Genomic DNA, 19,065 nt, shown 5'->3' with positions numbered 1-19,065 from the left:
GTCACCACGGAGAGTGAACAGCACTGCCAAAACGACATCAGAAAAAGTACTTTAGTACAATCCACAACCCAAACACAAAGAACCACTGTCCTATCTGACAGAGAGAGGAGGGAGGGAGATTTTATTTCACTCATACCCCACTTGTACTCAAATGTTCCTGTTTTTCCTTCCATAGTTGCTTTCATGATGAATACTTCATTTTTGAATCATTGTGTGATTGTTTTCATATCTTAATTAACATAAACGAATGTCCCGTAATGGACTGACCAATGAAAGTAGGATTAACAGCCTGCATCATTATCAATGATAACACTGCCTGCTGTGTTTGTGCATCTCACATGTAACTGGTTTGCTCTGTCACCTCTTAACGGCCCTGTTGTTTGTGTTTTGTTGTTGTGGCGTTTCGTGCTGTGGTTTGGTTGTGGTTGTGCCATTTCGTGTCGTGTTTTGTCCTGTGGTGACCGCTCACACTGTCGTGCCTTTCGTGGACTCGTGTGTCCGTGGGATTTGTGTGTGTGTCCTCCTAGCACTGCTGTTAAACAACCCAGCATATCATCTCCTCCTGTCTGACCTGACACATGGCCCCAACAGGCTGACAAACTGCCACAGCCAGCAAGAAAAGCCCCAAAACCTGTCCCAGGGTAAGAGAGAGGGGGTTCATTTTGCCCTAAGAAGGGGGCGAGGGGTGGTGTCCTCCCCAGGGAGCAGTTAAAGTCCCCTGAAGTCCTAAAGGTAACAGTTAGAGTGATATAATGGCCCCAGAACAGCACAGAGGATATTAAACATTCATAAAAGGGTGTTTTTTAAGTGTGTTTTTGGGACTTTGTCTCTGGGGTTGATTTTTATTAAAACTAAAAGATTTAAATTGGTATCTTTTGTTATTTGAAGGGCACATTTAAAATTGTCTTGGAAGCTTGTAGTGGTTTACTCTTGTTCCAGACTTAAACTTTCAATGTTGCAATATGAAAATTCACCACAAAAAATATGAATCAGTATGTTTAAAACTAAGATGATCTAACAGTGAAAATAAATTAAATAAATATTAATTATTCAGTGAAAAAATAAAATCCTCAACTTTTCAAAAAACTAACATTTTTGCAAATAATAACATTTATTATGATTTAATGTCCTCGTTTACCAAGGAGGCAGAGTCAGTGGAATGCTTAAGCCTTAAGGTGATGTGCGAAGAAAACAAAATGACAAACTGTTGTCTAATTTCTAATAAAATTGCAATTGTATTAAATTATCTTTTATGATAAAAATAGAGAAAATATTAAGCCTATTTAGATATTGTTGACTTCTATTTTTTTTTTTTTTTTTAAAGGGTTGAATCACACCACCAAAAAATGTTATTCAACACAATCCATAATTTAACTTCTCTAATGCTCATCGATGCTGCGATTATTTGATCAAAAATATTATGCAACATATCACAATTTAAAATAACTACATTTTAAATGTGATTTATTCCTGTCATGGCAAAACTGAAATCATTCTAATATGCTGATTTGGTTCTCAAGCTGCATTTTTAACAACACTGAAACAGTTTTGCTGCTTAAAGGGATTGTTTACCCAGAAATTAAATTTGTTTACCCAGAAATTAAGTTCATTGTTTGATGAACAGGATATTCTAAAGAACAGCATTTATTTGACAGATTTTTTAAATAATCCCACGTTCGATCAAATGTTCGGGCTTGCTGAACCAAAAGTATTAATTTCTTTCAAAAGAAAATCTTACTGACCCCAAACATTTGAACAGTAGGTATGTCCACTGTTTGATATTGTCAGTGGACAAGTTAGTGAGAGCAAAAATAAAAGTTTGTTTACTAAATCTACAGGGCCAAAAAAAAAAAAAAAAGGTAGTTTATCATTTTGTCAGGGATGAGGTACCGTATGAGCCCACAGGAGTATGTTAGGGTTTTCACAGTATGCGTGTCCATAATGTGTCCTCTCCAGTGTATGTGAGTGTTTAAGTGCATGCGTGTGGTTCATAATTACTCATTAGTATTATGTAATGAAGCTGATTAGCTCTCTATTCAAAGTTTTTCTTCTGTACCTTTTTTTTTCTTCCCCTCAGCATGTGCTATTGATATGGTTGATAAAGGTCTACCAATTCAGGAGGGACCGCCTCCTTACCCTGGAGCTCCGCCCCCTGGCCTGTCAGCAGCTCATTATGGAGAAGCATCCGGAGGCGGGGGAAGCGTTCCTCATTATGCAGAAGCTGACATCATCAGTCTGCAAGGCGTTAGTGGTAACAATACATATGCAGTCCCTGCCCTCTTAGCCACGCCCACTGATTGTCCAGCTCTGCCCGAGTTGCCACGGGAACGACTTGTATTCAAAGAAAAGCTGGGAGAAGGACAATTTGGAGAGGTATAATTTAGTTTTACATAAACATTACAAATTACAAATAAATACAGCTCTGTTTGCTTTAAGGAAATCTTTATTCCAAAAACCTTTATGTGTGGCCAAAAGCAGACTTTTTAAATAAAATGGTTTCCTGTATAACAAGCTATTTATTGTGTGTTTCCTTCTAGGTTCATCTGTGTGAGATTGAAAACCCTCAGGACCTTGCAAACCTTGAGTTCCCATTTAATGTCAGGAAAGGGCGCCCTCTGCTGGTGGCTGTGAAGATTTTAAGGCCAGATGCCTCTAAAAATGCCAGGTAACTGAATAAATATATATTATTTAATATATATTATTTAAAAAATATATTATTATTATAGTTTCATAAAAAATTATGTTATATATTGTGATGTTTTTTAAATGTTACTCCATCTGACCTTAACAATGCAAGTCATGTTTTAAAATGACAAAAATGCTACCTAATTTTGATTTGGAATGAATGTAAAGAAGAATTAATTATTAATTTGTATTCATTTTGTTTTTATTTTTAATTTTTATTACTTTTTAAAAATATTTTTAATGCAATTTTGAATGCCTCAAGGAACTGCCATATGAGCAATTAAAGTTTAATTGTATAAATAAATAAAAAACTGATATATTAGTACACTTTGGGTGTAGAGGGACATACGAGGGTGTATTATCTTATTGTTGCATATGTTAAGATTTGGTTGGAAAAGTTCGTCAGTTGTAAAACAATACTTGTTGTGTATTTTATAAAACTGTAGCAAACTCAAATTCTTCATACACTTCATATCCTAAAGGGATAGTTCACCCAAAAATGAAAATTGTCATCATTTACTCACCCTCATGTCATTCCAAACCTGTATGAGTTTCTTTCTTATGTTAAACATAAAATAAGATATTTTGAAGAATGCTGGTAATCAAACAGTTGATGGTCCCATTGACTTCTATTTCTTTCCCCACTATGGAAGTCAATGGGGCTAACAACTGTTTGGTTCTTCAGAATTCTTCAAAATATCATCTTTTGTGTTCAACATAACGAAAAAAAAAACTTATACAGGTTTGGAACAACATGAGGGTGAGTAAATTACAAAATTTTCATTTTTGGGTGAACTTTCCCTTTAATGTTCTGTCCTTTCCCCTTCTCTTGTTACTCTCTCATTCTTTTCATGCTCTTCTTTCAACAGGAATGATTTTCTGAAGGAGGTGAAGATTTTATCTCGCCTGAAGGATCTGAACATAATCTGCCTGCTGGGTGTGTGTGTAAGCAGCGACCCATTGTGTATGGTCACAGAGTACATGGAGAGCGGCGACCTCAATCAGTACCTCTCCCATAGAGTGTTGCTGGACAAGACCGGACCTTCACATAATACACCAACCATCAGGTACACAAACACACAATGTTATGTAATAGAAAGGCATAGTGTGGAAGGTTAAATGTCTTTCTCCGTCTCAGCTACCCAGCTTTGATCTCCATGGCGAGTCAGATCGCATCAGGAATGAAGTTCTTGTCGTCTCTGAACTTTGTGCACCGAGACCTGGCCACGCGAAACTGCTTGGTGGGTGGAGAGAGGGGTGAGGGGGAAGACCGCGGCGGAGAACGCCAGATAAAGATAGCTGATTTTGGCATGAGCAGGAACCTCTATGCTGGTGATTACTACAGGATACAGGGACGAGCTGTGCTGCCTATTCGCTGGATGGCATGGGAGTGCATCCTCATGGTGAGAACTATAACTTTGCCATAATAAATGAAAATATACAGGTCCTTTTAAAAAAATTAGCATTTTGTGATAAAGTTCATTATTTTCTGTAATGTACTGATAAACATTAGACTTTCATATATTTTAGATTCATTACAACACAACTGAAGTAGTTCAAGCCTTTTATTGTTTTAATATTGATGATTTTGGCATACAGCTCATGAAAACCCAAAATTCCTATCTCAAAAAATTTGCATATTTCATCCGACCAATAAAAGAAAAGTGTTTTTAATACAAAAAAAAAGTCAACCTTCAAATAATTATGTTCAGTTATGCACTCAATACTTGGTCGGGAATCCCTTTGCAGAAATGACTGCTTCAATGCGGCGTGGCATGGAGGCAATCAGCCTGTGGCACTGCTGAGGTGTTATGGAGGCCCAGGATGCTTTGATAGCGGCCTTAAGCTCATCCAGAGTGTTGGGTCTTGCGTCTCTCAACTTTCTCTTCACAATATCCCACAGATTCTCTATGGGGTTCAGGTCAGGAGAGTTGGCAGGCCAGTTGAGCACAGTAATACCATGGTCAGTAAACCATTTACCAGTGGTTTTGGCACTGTGAGCAGGTGCCAGGTCGTGCTGAAAAATGAAATCTTCATCTCCATGAAGCTTTTCAGCAGATGGAAGCATGAAGTGCCCCAAAATCTCCTGATAGCTAGCTGCATTGACCCTGCCCTTGATAAAACACAGTGGACCAACACCAGCATCACTGACTGTGGGTACTTGACACTGGACTTCAGGCATTTTGGCATTTCCCTCTCCCCAGTCTTCCTCCAGACTCTGGCACCTTGATTTCCGAATGACATGCAAAATTTGCTTTCATCCGAAAAAAGTACTTTGGACCACTGAGCAACAGTCCAGTGCTGCTTCTCTGTAGCCCAGGTCAGGCGCTTCTGCCGCTGTTTCTGGTTCAAAAGTGGCTTGACCTGGGGAATACGGCACCTGTAGCCCATTTCCTGCACACGCCTGTACACGGTGGCTCTGGATGTTTCTACTCCAGACTCAGTCCACTGCTTCCCAAGGTCTGGAATCGGTCCTTCTCCACAATCTTCCTCAGGGTCCGGTCACCTCTTCTCGTGGTGCGTTTTCTGCCACACTTTTTCCTTCCCACAGACTTCCCACTGAGGTGCCTTGATACAGCACTCTGGGAACAGCCTATTCGTTCAGAAATTTCTTTCTGTGTCTTACCCTCTTGCTTGAAGGTGTCAATGATGGCCTTCTGGACAGCAGTCAGGTCGGCAGTCTTATCCATGATTGCGGTTTTGAGTAATGAACCAGGCTGGGAGTTTTTTAAAGCCTCAGGAATCTTTTGCAGGTGTTTAGAGTTAATTAGTTGATTCAGATGATTAGGTTAATAGCTCGTTTAGAGAACCTTTTCATGATATGCTAATTTTTTGAGATGGTTTTCATGAGCTGTATGCCAAAATCATCAATATTAAAACAATAAAAGGCTTGAACTACTTCAGTTGTGTTGTAATGAATCTAAAATATATGAAAGTCTAATGTTTATCAGTACATTACAGAAATAATGAACTTTATCACAATATGCTAATTTTTTGAAAAGGACCTGTATATGTGTGTGTGTGTATATGTATGTATGTGTGTGTGTATAATATCTATTGTCAGACTTAATATTTGATATCTTATAATAAATAAATACAATTAAATAAAATACAATTTAGTATAACTTTAATAAGTTGAAATACAGTATATAAAGGGGTCCAAAACGTCTGCTACGCCAAGTGAAAAACCTTCATATTTTTCTGCATTTTATAGTGAAGATACATTTTCTTTATATTTATTCATTAATATTTTTATCAGACATTTTTTTATCTTATAATAACTAAATATTATAACTTTTTTATTTATTAATGAATAAGTATGCTTTTTTTATGCTTTACTATTATGTATATAATTACTTTATTTTTGTTTATTACAACTTATCTTATAAATATATATAATATTATATTATAACTTTTTTTGTATATATTTTTTTTTATTTATTAATTCCAAAAAACTGTGACAACTAATATCTTAATTAAGATATTAAGAAAGGGGAAGCATTTTTAATTAGTTAATTTATATTTATTCATTAATGTTTATTTATAGACTTAATATTTATTACCTTTTAGAAAATAAATATATATTAGAACATATTGAATTTTAAAAAATGTCTTAATAAATAAAAATATAATATACTAGGGGTCCAAAAAGTTAACAACCACTAATAAAAATTCTTAATTTTTTCCTGCATTACAATAATTGAATTTAATTACATAATTTATATTCATTAAGTAACAGTTACATTTATTATAAAAAATCTTTGAAACATTTTTATGTGAACAAAGGAGCTCACGTGCATAGTGTCATAAATTATAAATATAATTTTATCATGTTTCTTTCTTTTTGGACCCCACTGGATATAATAAAGTCACATAAACAACATGCCATATGCATATACACATTTATTAGCTCACAATGTACATAATCCTGGTGTTCTGCACACCCATCTTTTTTTTGTAGGGGAAGTTCACCACGGCGAGTGATGTGTGGGCATTCGGCGTGACGCTGTGGGAGATGCTGAGTGTGTGTCAGGAGCAGCCGTACAGTCACATGACTGATGAACAGGTCATTGACAACGCAGGGGAGTTTTTCAGAGACCAGGGCAGACAGGTATGTGTGTTTGCTGACACTTATTAACCCTCATAAGAAAAACATTGACAGTCTCACTCACTCACTCTCTCTCTCTTGATCAGGTGTACCTGTCTCGCCCGGCTGTGTGCCCACAGGGTTTGTATGAGCTGATGCTTAGCTGCTGGAACAGAGACTGTAAACTACGGCCTTCCTTTGCGTACATTCACTCCTTCCTCACTGAAGACGCCATGAACATGGTTTAGAAAGTGACAGAGAGATGAAAAGCGAAAGAATGTCAGAAAGTGTGTGTGGACCACAGACTGGTGGTGTGTTTTTAAGCAGACACGGCTAAGCACTCTTATGTAAATTAGTGTATTTTTCGATGAGTGGGTTGGGGGCGAGTAAAAGCCGCAGGTTCGGTGCCCCTAAATGACCCACTTCTCACCCCTTATCCTGAAATCCTGAACTCTTCAAGCAACATTTTGTTCCCAAATCATTTTAGACTCGCTGTTCCCCCGCTATCAATACAAGGCACAAATCTCCCAGAATGCACCACAGAAATGGCTCTTTTTTTCCTGAAACATTATTCTGCCTCATATTTTCTCTTTGAACCTAAGAATGAAAGCTCTCTGTAACTGTTTCCTGCTGTAAAACTGAAGTCTTCTGTGTTCTGCGAGGTCCAGTAATGATGACTGAGCGCTGATGATGGTCTAACGGGAATAATGTGAGATTGATTTTGGGATAAAATGTTGCTTGGCATCTGAACCTTAAATCCTGGTCCTCTAACCTGTATTAAAACTGTCTCTTCATTCCCTAAACACTGAATAGATCTCGAAACATAATCCTATATACTGGTGGAGGGTTTCCTAGCTAGATGACAGGCAGCACAAAAGCACACGGCTCTACAAACTGTCCATTTAGGGAAACATTTGGCAGATATGCATATTAAAACATACAATAGCAGAAATACAGAAATAGTTTTTTAGTGAAAATAGTGAATAACATTTTTAATCAGTAAATTCAGTCTAACTTTGCTAGCATTCGTAGTCATGTAGACAATCTGAGGATGTCTAAGCCAGTTTTTCATGTCTTTTCTGTGGTGGAGGGTAATTCATCATTAAGAAACATTCAACACTGAGTGGGATGTTTTCATCTCATTGATTATAAAAAAATTTTTTTTGACCTCCTGGAGAACCATTTAAAGTGTCGATAAATGTCAATAACACATTTAAAAGATCTTTTGGTGTGTATTCCCAATTATGTACATAAATGGCTGAATTATTTACATTATGTAAATAATTATGTACATCAGTGGCTGATATGTGAAATACGGGCTCATAACATGAGATTGTCAAATTCAGCCAAAATAGAAAATGGATTTTTGTGACTCCACCCCTGTATGTCTGCACATAAATGGTCCCTTAAGGTCCGTTCACACCATGGACAAAAACTACAATTGTAAAGTTTTAATAATCGTCATAATTCTGTAAGAACAAGGAAACTCACTCCACCGCTACAATGATATCAACAAAGAAACAATATGGTGGGAATCGCTTTCAGAATGATTTTTCTTTTTCCATCTGATGACATTGAAAGCCAATCAGAATCTGACTTTGAGGAGCTTAAGCATTTAAAGTTGCAGAAGACAAAACTGCAGCCTGTGCTTGTAATAAACAGAGCATTATCATGTTTTGGTATAGCTTTCATTCTTGGTTTGAGTAGGCCTTTCCTCGGTTATCTCACCATTTATAGTCACTCCTTCCTTCATTGACTATAAAGGCCTGTTCACACCAAGAACAATGACCATAACAACAATTATCTAGCATTCACACCGATAGACGATAATGTTTTGTTCCTTATAAGCACTTGCTGCTATTATATTGTTGTCCACTGTACAGCTGGGTGGATTCTGATTGGCTGTCAATGTTTTATCCATCAGCTAGAAAAAAAATATATTCTAAAAGTAATTCCACCCAGACAGCAACATAGTTTTTCATAGTGTGAAATCCATGCGGGCCAGATGTGGGCTGGATCTGGGCCGACACTGCTTGCTGTCTGGGCAATGATTGTTCTTTAAGGCCCATTCTCACTAAGGACAACAACTATAACTATAAAGTGTTAATGATTCGAATTCTAGCAATAAGAAGTCCACACTACAACCACAACGATGAAAACACAAAGGAACAATATCATTGGAATCACTTTCAGAATATTTTTTTTCCAGCTGATTGACAGCCAATCAGAATCCACTTGACTTTAAAGAGCTTATTGGACACCAATACAGTTATTGTTCTTGGAGTGAACAGGTGTTAAGTGTGGATGTGATTTATTTGATGATTGCTTATGGTTTTTGAAATGACCTGCCAGTATGTGCACTGACTTGGAAGAGCTGAATGCACATCCTAAACTTCTGGACATCAGTATATTCTGTGTGGAATTTAAAGATGCTTTTGGATGGGATGTATGGAATTGGCTACCAATGCAGTATTTGTAAAGTCTGAATATGAGCCTGGACTTGCAAGCAATGAGCCTGGAAGAATTTAGTGAGAGAAAGAGAGGAAAAAAAACAAACCGAATGGCCACAGACATGTACGTTTATACCAATAAGTGTGACAAAGTTATTGCCTATATAATGAGAAATTAACTGGATGAACAGAAAAATTAGCAAAGCATTTGTCCTGAATTTACTATTTAAACCTGTAGGAAGCTTGCAGGAAACTCTCTTAAAGCTACAGTACACAATTACATACTGCAGACTGTATATTTAACTTGAACCTGGTTTGGTGACACCACCTCTTCCTCATTTAAGAGCAAGACTGTGTGTGTAGGTGGGGGTGTAGAGCAACATGTATACTGTAATATACACAGAAGAATGTGATTCCCAAATGGTTATATTACCATGCTGATTATGCTTATTGAACGACCTTTAAGCTTTTTTGGGTACACTGAGGCCCTGAACCTTTATTGTATTTTTATAAATATAGTTTTGGGCATGTTCTGTCCTCAGCTATTCATGTTTCATTAATAATGAAAAATGTAAATACTTCACGGGACATAATTTTCTTCATTAATATTGCTATCTGTTATTAATCGAGTCCGTCTGTCTCTGTTTTAGACTCCCTGCCTGTGTTAGTCAGTGTCGTTGCCTGTGTTGTCTATTTTTGTAGGTGTTTTAATAAAGTAACCTTTTCAAATAAAGTGAAATAGGGTGCTTGTTTTCATTTATGCTCCAACACAATCTTAAAGACACTAAATTTGTGCAAACACACACATTCACACAAAGCCATAAACTGAAAAGTTATAAAGTACAGCGCACACTAATAGTTTATTGTTTATAATAAACAGTACATACTTATGTATAAATCTCAGCCTGGTCATATATAACTTCAGTTTACATCTCCACCGAACATACAGTGAGGCAAAAATTGGGTTAGTTTTTCATATAAAAACAATGAGGCTTTACACCAATAAAAACAAACTAATAGCAAACAAATTGAATATTCTTAATGAAATTAGTCATTAAGGCCAGGAAGTATCACATGACAGATCACAGTTCCTGTTGCAGAAACTCAATCAGGGCAGGTTGATTCAGTGTGGAAGTAAAAAATAGCTTTGAGGCACTTTGAGGGCATTAACTGGATGCATAGGTTTACCTTTGGTAATGTTGAGTCGATTTTAGTGTGTTTTAGTTTACACAGCAGCATGTTAAGACAAAAAGACTTAAGTTGATATGAGAAATGAAACCAACAGCCTTCACTGGAGTTTCTGTGGCCACAGACACATGTTTGTAGCCTTTGTTAAATACCTCACCAGTTTCCTCTTCTTCTTTTTTCCTGTTTGTTCATCAACTTCAAAAATCTAAGTTTTTCTTTTCTTCACCCACGTTCCACCTCCTCTTACTTTTCAACTTGCTGTATAAATCACTTTACTGAGCACACAGACAGTAACAAAAAATGTATTATATTCCAAATCATTTTCAAAATGTGTCTGCAAACTCTAGTGCAACAGTTTACAGGAAAAAGCCTTCACGGACCATTAAATTATAAAACCTTAAGCGTCACATTTCAGTGTCTGCAGACATAAGACATCATGCATGTGTACTATGGCTTCAGTAAAGCACTTCAGGTGAATTTACATGCATTTGACTTGCACTTGCACTTGCACTATGCACTTTTGTTTTGAAAGAAACTACCGGAATCAACAGGCGAGTGGCTCTGACAGACAGAAATACAGAAACAATTCAAAACTGCTCTGCTTCCCTGAATATTCACCTTTAACAGAGGCTCTAGAGCAGATAATGTAGTTTACCTAACTTACAAAATTATCATATAATGTGTTAAAATAATTCACAAAACACACTATAAAAACTGAATATTACAAATGGTGGATTAAAAAAACAAAAAGGTCCTCAATGTTCCAGGTTCAGTACAAACACAGGCATGCACACAGACAGGAAGAGCCGAGAGCCACGATCAAAGCAGATCAGACCCGATTCCTTCTCCATGAACTCCATTAGCCCATGCGGGTTGAAATAGCCTGGCCAAAATAGAGAAGTTAACATTTAGTGTGACTGGAGTAGTAGTGTTTTAAAGCCATTTTTACTGTATTTCTATTAGTAATCAAATGTAATCTTAAGTAGCATTCACACAGACAGCAATTCTTAATCAAGAAAGTCAATTCATGAAGATTTTGCAAAAATAAATATCACAAGGATTTAAATGTGCTTTTTATTTGGCCATTAAGTTTAAAATACTTTAAATAGCATTGTTAGAGTTATAAAGTTCGATACATTTTCCTGAATCAAATTTCCTGAATTCAAACTGTCTATTTAAAAAAATATACGCTGGAAAATATTGCTGTTTGTCATTATGTACTTATACAGGTCCATATAAATATAAATAATAAAATATAATTGATAATATTAACAATATTATCAATTATTAACAGATATTAACAATAATTACATATTAATATTGAATTTTATATATATAAGAACTGGAAGTTGCTGCCGACTTTATTTCAGTACGGTGACATATTTCCAACTGAAGCGGAATATTGAATAGAGGGCGGGGTTTTATTTTTGCACTCCTCATCTCTCACTCACAGCAAACTAACGGTTGGAGGGGCATGGTTAAGCATATTCTGCCCAAGCCATCAAACTGACGTCATCAGAGAAGGACTGCCATTCCGGAGCGGAAGCGAATGACCAGATTTTGATTAAAGATTACCAAAACAAGCAATTAACATGCACGGATTAATTGTTGACCTTAAGACTAACAATGTGCACTAACAAAATAAAATACTGTAAATTTTTATTTCATGAGGACTTTAAGTATCATTCATCCTTGTATTTTTTTAGTGAAGAAATAGTGTGAAAAACATGGCTTGATTATTTTAAACTAGACTTTTACTGCATTTTACTTCAAGTTAAATAGTATTGGTAACACTTTAGTATATGGACCAATTGTATATGGACTATTTGGTTTTTAGCATGCCTATTATTAACATATTGACTGTTTATTAGTACTTATATAGCACATATTCTGCATGACCATTTTCTACATCCCTAATCCTATCCAATACCTATACCTATGACAACTACCTTACTAACTGTTAATAAGCAGCAAATTAGGAGATTATTGTGGCAAAAATCGTAGTTAATGATTTGTTAATACCAGGAATTGGACCTTAAAATGAAGTGCGACCAATATTTTCCCTAGTTCCATTTTGATGTCAGTTGGTAATAGAAAGTGACATGTGAAAGACAAATGATGTTGCAAGAAAAAAAAATTGTGTGTGAATGCAGACGTTGCAGCTCATGTGATCTACTGCCTGATACCAGAACTAAAGTGATTTAATCGCTGACGTGAGCGTGGTCACCTGTGAGATGTTGATTCCAGTCAGTTTCTCCACTGTGCTCGGCAGGCGACTCATGATTTCCAGAACTTCTCCTGTCAGCTTCGCAGCACCCACTTCTGACCCACCGCTGGACACCATGGTGACCTTCTTGACTGCACAGAGTGGCTTGCTGATCTCTTCCGCAATCTAGAGGAGTGGAAGCCATTATTGAGTGGTCTTATCATTCAACTTATTTACTGACATTCAAAAGGTCAGATGCACTAACCAGTGGGAGTTTCTCCAGCAGCATGTCCACCATGGCTCCCTCTTTGTACTCCTTAAAAGCTTCTGCTTTTTTGGCCATCTGCTCGGCTTCAGCCCGACCCTTTGCCTCCACTGCAAAGGCCTCTGCTTCTCCCTTCATCTAAAAGAGAGACAGGAAAAGATGAATGTTGAGTGGGATCTTATGTGAATAGTAATAGTAATTTTCACCGGCAAAAAACAAGTGTGTGAGGAGATTCATGAACTCACTCTGATGGACTCTGCCTCAGCTTCTGCCTCCATTATCAGCTGAAGTCTGTTGGATGAGAGAACATTAAATGGCTTTTTGAGATTATCATTCCAAGCTATGAGTTCTATTCTTCAGATTTGCTTCCACTAAAGCACAAATGTGTGTTAAATCAGACAAAACTGCAAAACTTTTGGACACTCAGTTCCTCAGTTCTCACTTTTCTGCCTCAGCGATCTTCTCAATGCGGTATCTCTCGGCATCGGCTGGTTTCCGGACTTGGGCCTCCAGTTCCTTTTCCCTGCGGGTGATCTCCTGCTCCTGTAAAGTGATCTGCTGAGTACGCTCCACAACCTGAATCTGCATCGTCTCCTCCTCAATACGCTGCTTCGTCTTGGCCACCTAATGCAGATGACAGAGAGTAAATATGTCAGTAGATTTGACTTGTCGTTTTTGATGTACTTGCCTAGTTCTACATGATTTCTTGAAGTTCCTAGAAATATCAACTGGCGAGACAGTGTGCAGTAAACTGACAACCCTCATATTACCAGCTGAAAACCAAGTTGAACATAATTTGCTACCTGAAGCTGATAGGCCATTTCAGACTCTGCCTTCCTGGTGTTGACTTCAATATCATAGGCGGCTTTCTTCAGCTCAAAGTCTCTCTGGGCTTTAGCCATCTCAATCTCATTCTTATACTGAGCAGAGATCTTCTCCTGCATGGCGTGAGCCTCCTACATACACAAACAAGCACATTTACAGTTTTATCATAGTTTTATCCATCACATCAATGTTTATACAACCATCAATGATTACAGAAATATGTCAAATTTTCACCCTGATGACGGCATCCCTCTTGAACTGAGCTTCACCGATACGGGCATCTCTTTGCACCTGAGCAGTACGAGCTTTACCCAGCGAGCTTAGATAATTCTGTAAGGAAGTCCGGGTGAGTTTCGGGTGAGTGATAAACATATATACATATTACGATTATCCACCTTTTTCTTCCCGTAAGAGCGGGCCCAGCCATTTACAAATTCTATGGTTCTAGCTTCCGGTTTCATCCACGTCCAGCTATTTTTAGCTGTACAAAACAGCTCGTTTTGCTGCTTGATATTTAAAATTGGTGTGTCTTACCATTTTATTTTAATGTATTATCTTAATTATGAACACACTGGTTTGTAGTACACACAGTTTTACCATTTACTGCAAGCTGTTATTCTTCTCATTATGTATTCAAATAAAATTTGAATTTGAATTTATTTCCCTATAGCAGCTAATGAACAGGAAGGTCTCGCCGATAAGCTTGCTGGAAAAAAAAGATGGATATGCTAACTTTTAAAATGTTTGAGGTCATCACATTTTTTTTTAGAAAGGAATTTATACTTTTATTTAGCAAGGACTTTAATTTATGTATTAAATACATAAAAAAGTGACAAAATATACTTATAATGTTACAAAAGATCTATTTCAGATAAACACTGTGATTTCAAACTGTCTATGCATTACTGGACTGGAGCTTCAGTGCTGCTGAAAATTCAGCTTTGCCTTCACAAAAATAAATTAGATTTTAAAAAAAATAGTTATTTTAAATACTTCACAATACTACTGTTTTATTCTTGTCAAATACATTCTTGGTGACCATAAAAGCCTTTAAAAAAAAACAAAAAAAACACAATGACTACAAGCATTTGAATAGTAGTGTGGTGCATGATTATAGTCACCTGATCATCATGCACATCTTTGAGCGTGTAGCTGACAACACCGATCCCCATGTTGACCAAGTCAGAGGAAGCCACCTTAAAGACTTGCTCTGAGAACTTCTTACGGTCCTGATAGATCTCCTACAGAGAGAAAGTAAGAGAGATTGTACAATAAATAACAAATAATCAGCTAACAGCAGCAGAACGGTTTCAGTCAGCAAAGTTTGCTTGTTTATTTCAGCACTAAACCCTCCAGTACTCTCAGATATCTTCTTATAAAAGCTTGCTTCTTCCATCTCTTTGAGTATAATACAGAATACAAACAGCTCTTTTAGCACGTGGCAGTACCTCCACAGTCAGGTGGGCGATAATGGCTCTCTGATGTCCCTCAAGGGTCTCTAGGGCAATGTTAGCAATCTCACCCTCAGACTTCCCCATGAACATCTGACAGGCTGCGGCCAGCATTTCTTTATTCTGACCCTGGATCTTCACCTGCAGAACATATGAACAGCGGCGCTTACAGACTGTACAACAGATGTATGCAACAAATGATTGTAAAATGTGTTTGTCTCTAACCTGGGCAATGCCCGTTACTGAGATTGGCACTCCATGTCTGGTGTAGACCTTATCACTCTTCACATTCAGAGTCAGAGTATTGAGAGAGATCCTGGGAGCAAAGAAACATTAGTGGGAAAGTAGTCATAAAGCATTTTTTTTTTACGAACAAACCATTCTTAAATCAAGGCAGATATACACGCCATCCATATGAAATTGCAAAAAAATTTGATTACCCAAACAGGTTTCACAAATATGGAAGCCTGTTTCCACCATGGATAAAAAAAATAAAAAAAACATTTTTTCATTTTTTTAGTTCAATTTAGTGTTTTTTTCCTGGCAATTCCTACTTTTTGCTGTGAATTCTCAGATTACATCTCGCAATTCAGTTTTTTTCTGCCACAAAATAAAAAAAGATATTTGCAACTTTTTCCTCACAGTTTTCAGTTTAGATCTCATAATTCGGACTTTTCTCAGAATTGAGTGAACATTTGTTTTGTGACTTTTTTCTCAGAATTACAAAAAAAGTCTGAATCATGAGATATAAAATGCACAATTACCCTTTAAACGAGCTTCCATAACCAAACATATCTATTGTCTCCCATTATGTGGGCAAATAGATAGCCCCGCCCCCGAAATTAAGCAACACCCACATATAGTTCTGCACATTGATGACTGAGCTTGACCTCACAGATGTGACTGCTGATGTACAATAATCAAATCATCAACAGACTTTGTGGAGCTAAAGCAAATTCATCCGCAGTAATCTACAAACCACTGCAGTGATCTACAAAATGAGAAGAAAGTATTCTTTGAGGACTGAGTGATTCATTAATACACATAGAGAGGAATGTAAACATAAGTGGAGTCTCTATTGCACACAGGACCGCCTCTTGTTCTTATTCCCATCATTCATGAGGCCCGAGACTCCCAGTCTTTTCTGGAATTACATTAGTGACTCGCACTGCAGCATCTGGTTAAACAATGGTTTCTATGCACGTGTGTTCTTGCACTAACATGTTCTAATAAGCCGTCTTCTATTGTAATTTTATACATACCGCTGGATTTGCTGAATGCAGGGAAAAACAAACACTCTTCCACCAGCAATCAATAGAGGAGGAGAGCGGCCACATCCTGAAAGAGACAACATAAAGAGATTTTGTTTGCTGGTATAAAGCGTCAAGCCTTGACTGAAAACATACTTAGTGGCATTTCACTAGCTAGGGGTGGGAGGTATATCCAAAATGAAAAATCTTACATTATAGTATCAGTAATTTAATAACACAGTAACGGTATATAACAATAATACGAATGCTCTTATATTAAAATTCTGACAGATACAGATAAATTGATCATTATTTTTATTTTATGGCTGGTAAATGAAAAATGGTCAATAATGCAGTCATCTGAAGGTAAAAATAGGGTGGAAAGCACAATTAAATAACCAATATCTACCAATGAAAATATATAGATATACAATATACTTAATAAATATTTAAACCATATATAGATTTTTTTTTTTAAGTAATTAAATTCAAAAATAGTAAGCAGCACATCAGCATATTAGAATGATTTCTGAAGGATCATGTGACTGAAGACTGGCGTGATGACTTTTGAAAATTCAGCTTTGCCATCACAAGAATAAATTACTTTTTTATTTATTTTTGATCAAATAAATGCAATAAGAGACTTTTTACTTTTAATACTTTTCCAACATTTAAAAATAAAAAAATGACAATTCCTATTAATAAAACTGGCAACCACTGTACATATGATTCACTTTTACTATCAGGACACACTTCTAGTTTAACAGCAGAGAAATGCATGTCATCCCTCATCATAACATTACACTGCTGGAAATCCACACAAATCCACCCACATACATTTCATAAATTACGGCACAAAATGTTTCTCCATTTAAAAAGCAAGGTCAATCCTGTGCAGGATTTCCAACATTAGTAAAGACACTCGTTAGTACACTTCCTGCCATTGCATGTCTCCAGCAGCATGTTAACTGTTTACAGAGAGAACGAGCACGACAGAGACATAATGGAGCTGGTGAAGTATTTTCTGCCCCTCTGTACAGTGTGGTTTGACTGCATTAACCTTGCTGTAGTAAATGTGAGCCTGCTGGGTTTTTTCCCCTGAGCATTAAAGTAATCTTAATGTGGAACCATTGCCATTTATCGACACAAAAAATCACAACCATTACAGTGAACTTTGTGTCTGTTTTGACTTGTGAATGAAAGTCACATGAGCAGCTGAAACCAGTTCTGCATTGGACATCGTTTAAGAAATGAATGTAGTTTGCACAATATCATGGATCTGTGTGATCATTACAGAACTTCAAGGTTTCTTGTGATAAAAGTCTCATGAGTGTCAATGATTAGTTACAAGCTATCCGGTTCAATCAACAGTGCTTTAATTTTAAGTTCTTTCTTATTGTGTACATTAATGATAATATTTGTAAGCTTGAAGGAGGATTCTTAATTATATGTTTATTTATATACATAACTGACATAGATCTGTAATAAAGCCGAACAGATGCAGCATACCTGAGACCACCATCGCCTCATTGGGACCACAGGTGTAAAACATCCTGAATTAAATCTGAAGAATGAAAGCAGCATCAGTCACTAGATCATGGGAATATTTTAAATATGACATCTGAGTAAACAGACAGCACTAGTAAACCTCAAGAGTTCAATGGAATATGTTGACTTCTAGTCTCTCATTTGAGCATGCTCTTTAAATCAACTACGGCTCTTTTCACTTTAAATCACGGATCTGTCGACCAATCAAAAACCTAATCAAAAAGCACTTTACAGTAAAAGAGATCTGCATAATGCTATGCGATAATTAGTTTATGTCACAAATGTAAAAACAGAAAAACGTTACACAATACGCATTAAGATTTTAAAAAAGTTACAAATCTTCATATAAAACTATTCCCATATAATCGACACAATTATACATTTCTGGATCTAAATATTAATAACACGATTAAAACCAGCATGCATCTTATGCCATAATGAACAGTAACTCTCGACGATAAATAAACGTAGCCTACCTCTCACAATACAACCTAGATCTGAAAACACAAGCAATAACAACCCGTGCCAATATATCGCATGCGCAACTGCTAGTACGTGTTTAGAGGCGCTAATGTGTTTTGCAACAGAACAGGAAATGCTTTGCTGCTACTTAGCAGCGGCTATGCTGTATTTAAAGCGACTCAAATTTACTTTGGTGTTGAGAATCACACGTTCAGAAACTTCGTGATATTTAGATAAACCCATACGTGCTTACCGATTGCTGATGTTTCGTTAAAAACGAAGTAAATGCTGCTCGGATGGTCTCACTTGTGTCAATGGCAAAAGCTCGTCGTAATCACGCAAACTCGGCCACGCCCATTCACAACACTCAGGCGTTGTCTCAAAACTAGTGAGCTCCCTACCCTCACTACACTTTAGGGCGTAAAAATGCAGCAAAATGCAGCCTAGGTAGGTAGTTCACAAGGTTTCACGATTGTCATAGAGAGTACAGGTATCTCAAAAAATGAGAATATCGTGAAAAAGTTCATTTTTTCTTGTAACTTATTTCAAAAAGTGAAACTTTCATATATTTTAAATTCATTAAATGTAAAGTAAACCATTTAAAACGTTTTTTTATTTTTTTATTTTGATGATTAGAGCTTACAGCTC

General features: G+C 36.7%; 2 protein-coding genes across 7 annotated transcripts in view; one reads left to right on the top strand and one right to left on the bottom strand.

Moving 5' to 3' along the window:
- Positions 1-9,958, top strand: part of LOC306878225 (epithelial discoidin domain-containing receptor 1-like) — a 39,084-nt gene extending 29,126 nt beyond the window's left edge. For 2 of the 5 annotated variants that reach the window (XM_079430432.1, XM_079430431.1), the window contains 7 exons: positions 528-641; positions 2,078-2,373; positions 2,538-2,665; positions 3,555-3,752; positions 3,824-4,088; positions 6,647-6,796; positions 6,880-9,958. In XM_079430432.1, the coding sequence (XP_079286558.1) occupies positions 528-641; positions 2,078-2,373; positions 2,538-2,665; positions 3,555-3,752; positions 3,824-4,088; positions 6,647-6,796; positions 6,880-7,020 (1,292 nt within the window). In that variant the 3' untranslated portion in view covers positions 7,021-9,958. The remainder of the gene's footprint in view (positions 1-527; positions 642-2,077; positions 2,374-2,537; positions 2,666-3,554; positions 3,753-3,823; positions 4,089-6,646; positions 6,797-6,879) is intronic. The other 3 variants (XM_079430434.1, XM_079430433.1, XR_013784936.1) reach the window with 2 other exon arrangements.
- A 105-nt stretch (positions 9,959-10,063) lies between these two features.
- LOC306878502 (flotillin-1-like) lies at positions 10,064-18,786 on the bottom strand. 2 transcript variants are annotated; one of them, XM_079430935.1, is made up of 13 exons: positions 18,671-18,786; positions 17,917-17,971; positions 16,420-16,495; positions 15,383-15,473; positions 15,155-15,298; positions 14,828-14,947; positions 13,941-14,036; positions 13,685-13,837; positions 13,324-13,505; positions 13,127-13,172; positions 12,882-13,019; positions 12,638-12,802; positions 10,064-11,293 (listed from the first exon to the last, which is right to left on the bottom strand). In XM_079430935.1, exons 2-13 carry the CDS (start codon positions 17,957-17,959, stop codon positions 11,270-11,272), a joined length of 1,278 nt encoding a protein of 425 aa, XP_079287061.1. In that variant the 5' UTR covers positions 17,960-17,971; positions 18,671-18,786; the 3' UTR covers positions 10,064-11,269. The 2 variants fall into 2 exon arrangements, with proteins under 2 accessions (XP_079287061.1, XP_079287062.1); XM_079430936.1 differs by lacking the exon at positions 18,671-18,786 and adding an exon at positions 18,432-18,476.
- Positions 18,787-19,065: the final 279 nt, after the last annotated feature.

The sequence above is a fragment of the Barbus barbus genome, assembly GCF_936440315.1.
Source record: "Barbus barbus genome assembly, chromosome: 12".
Taxonomy (NCBI): domain Eukaryota; kingdom Metazoa; phylum Chordata; class Actinopteri; order Cypriniformes; family Cyprinidae; genus Barbus; species Barbus barbus.
The sequence above is the reverse complement of the archived record's forward strand: the minus strand, read 5'-3'. Positions and strand labels throughout refer to the sequence as shown.

Excerpts from the sequence above, each read along its gene's own strand:
- LOC306878502 (XM_079430935.1), bottom strand. The coding sequence starts at position 17,959 with ATGTTTTACACCTGTGGTCCCAATGAGGCGATGGTGGTCTCAG. Across the intron at positions 13,506-13,684 it reads AAATGGCCTATCAGCTTCAG|GTGGCCAAGACGAAGCAGCG; the intron begins GTAGCAAATTAT and ends CATCTGCATTAG. Across the intron at positions 11,294-12,637 it reads CTGGAATCAACATCTCACAG|GCTATTTCAACCCGCATGGG; the intron begins GTGACCACGCTC and ends TATTTTGGCCAG.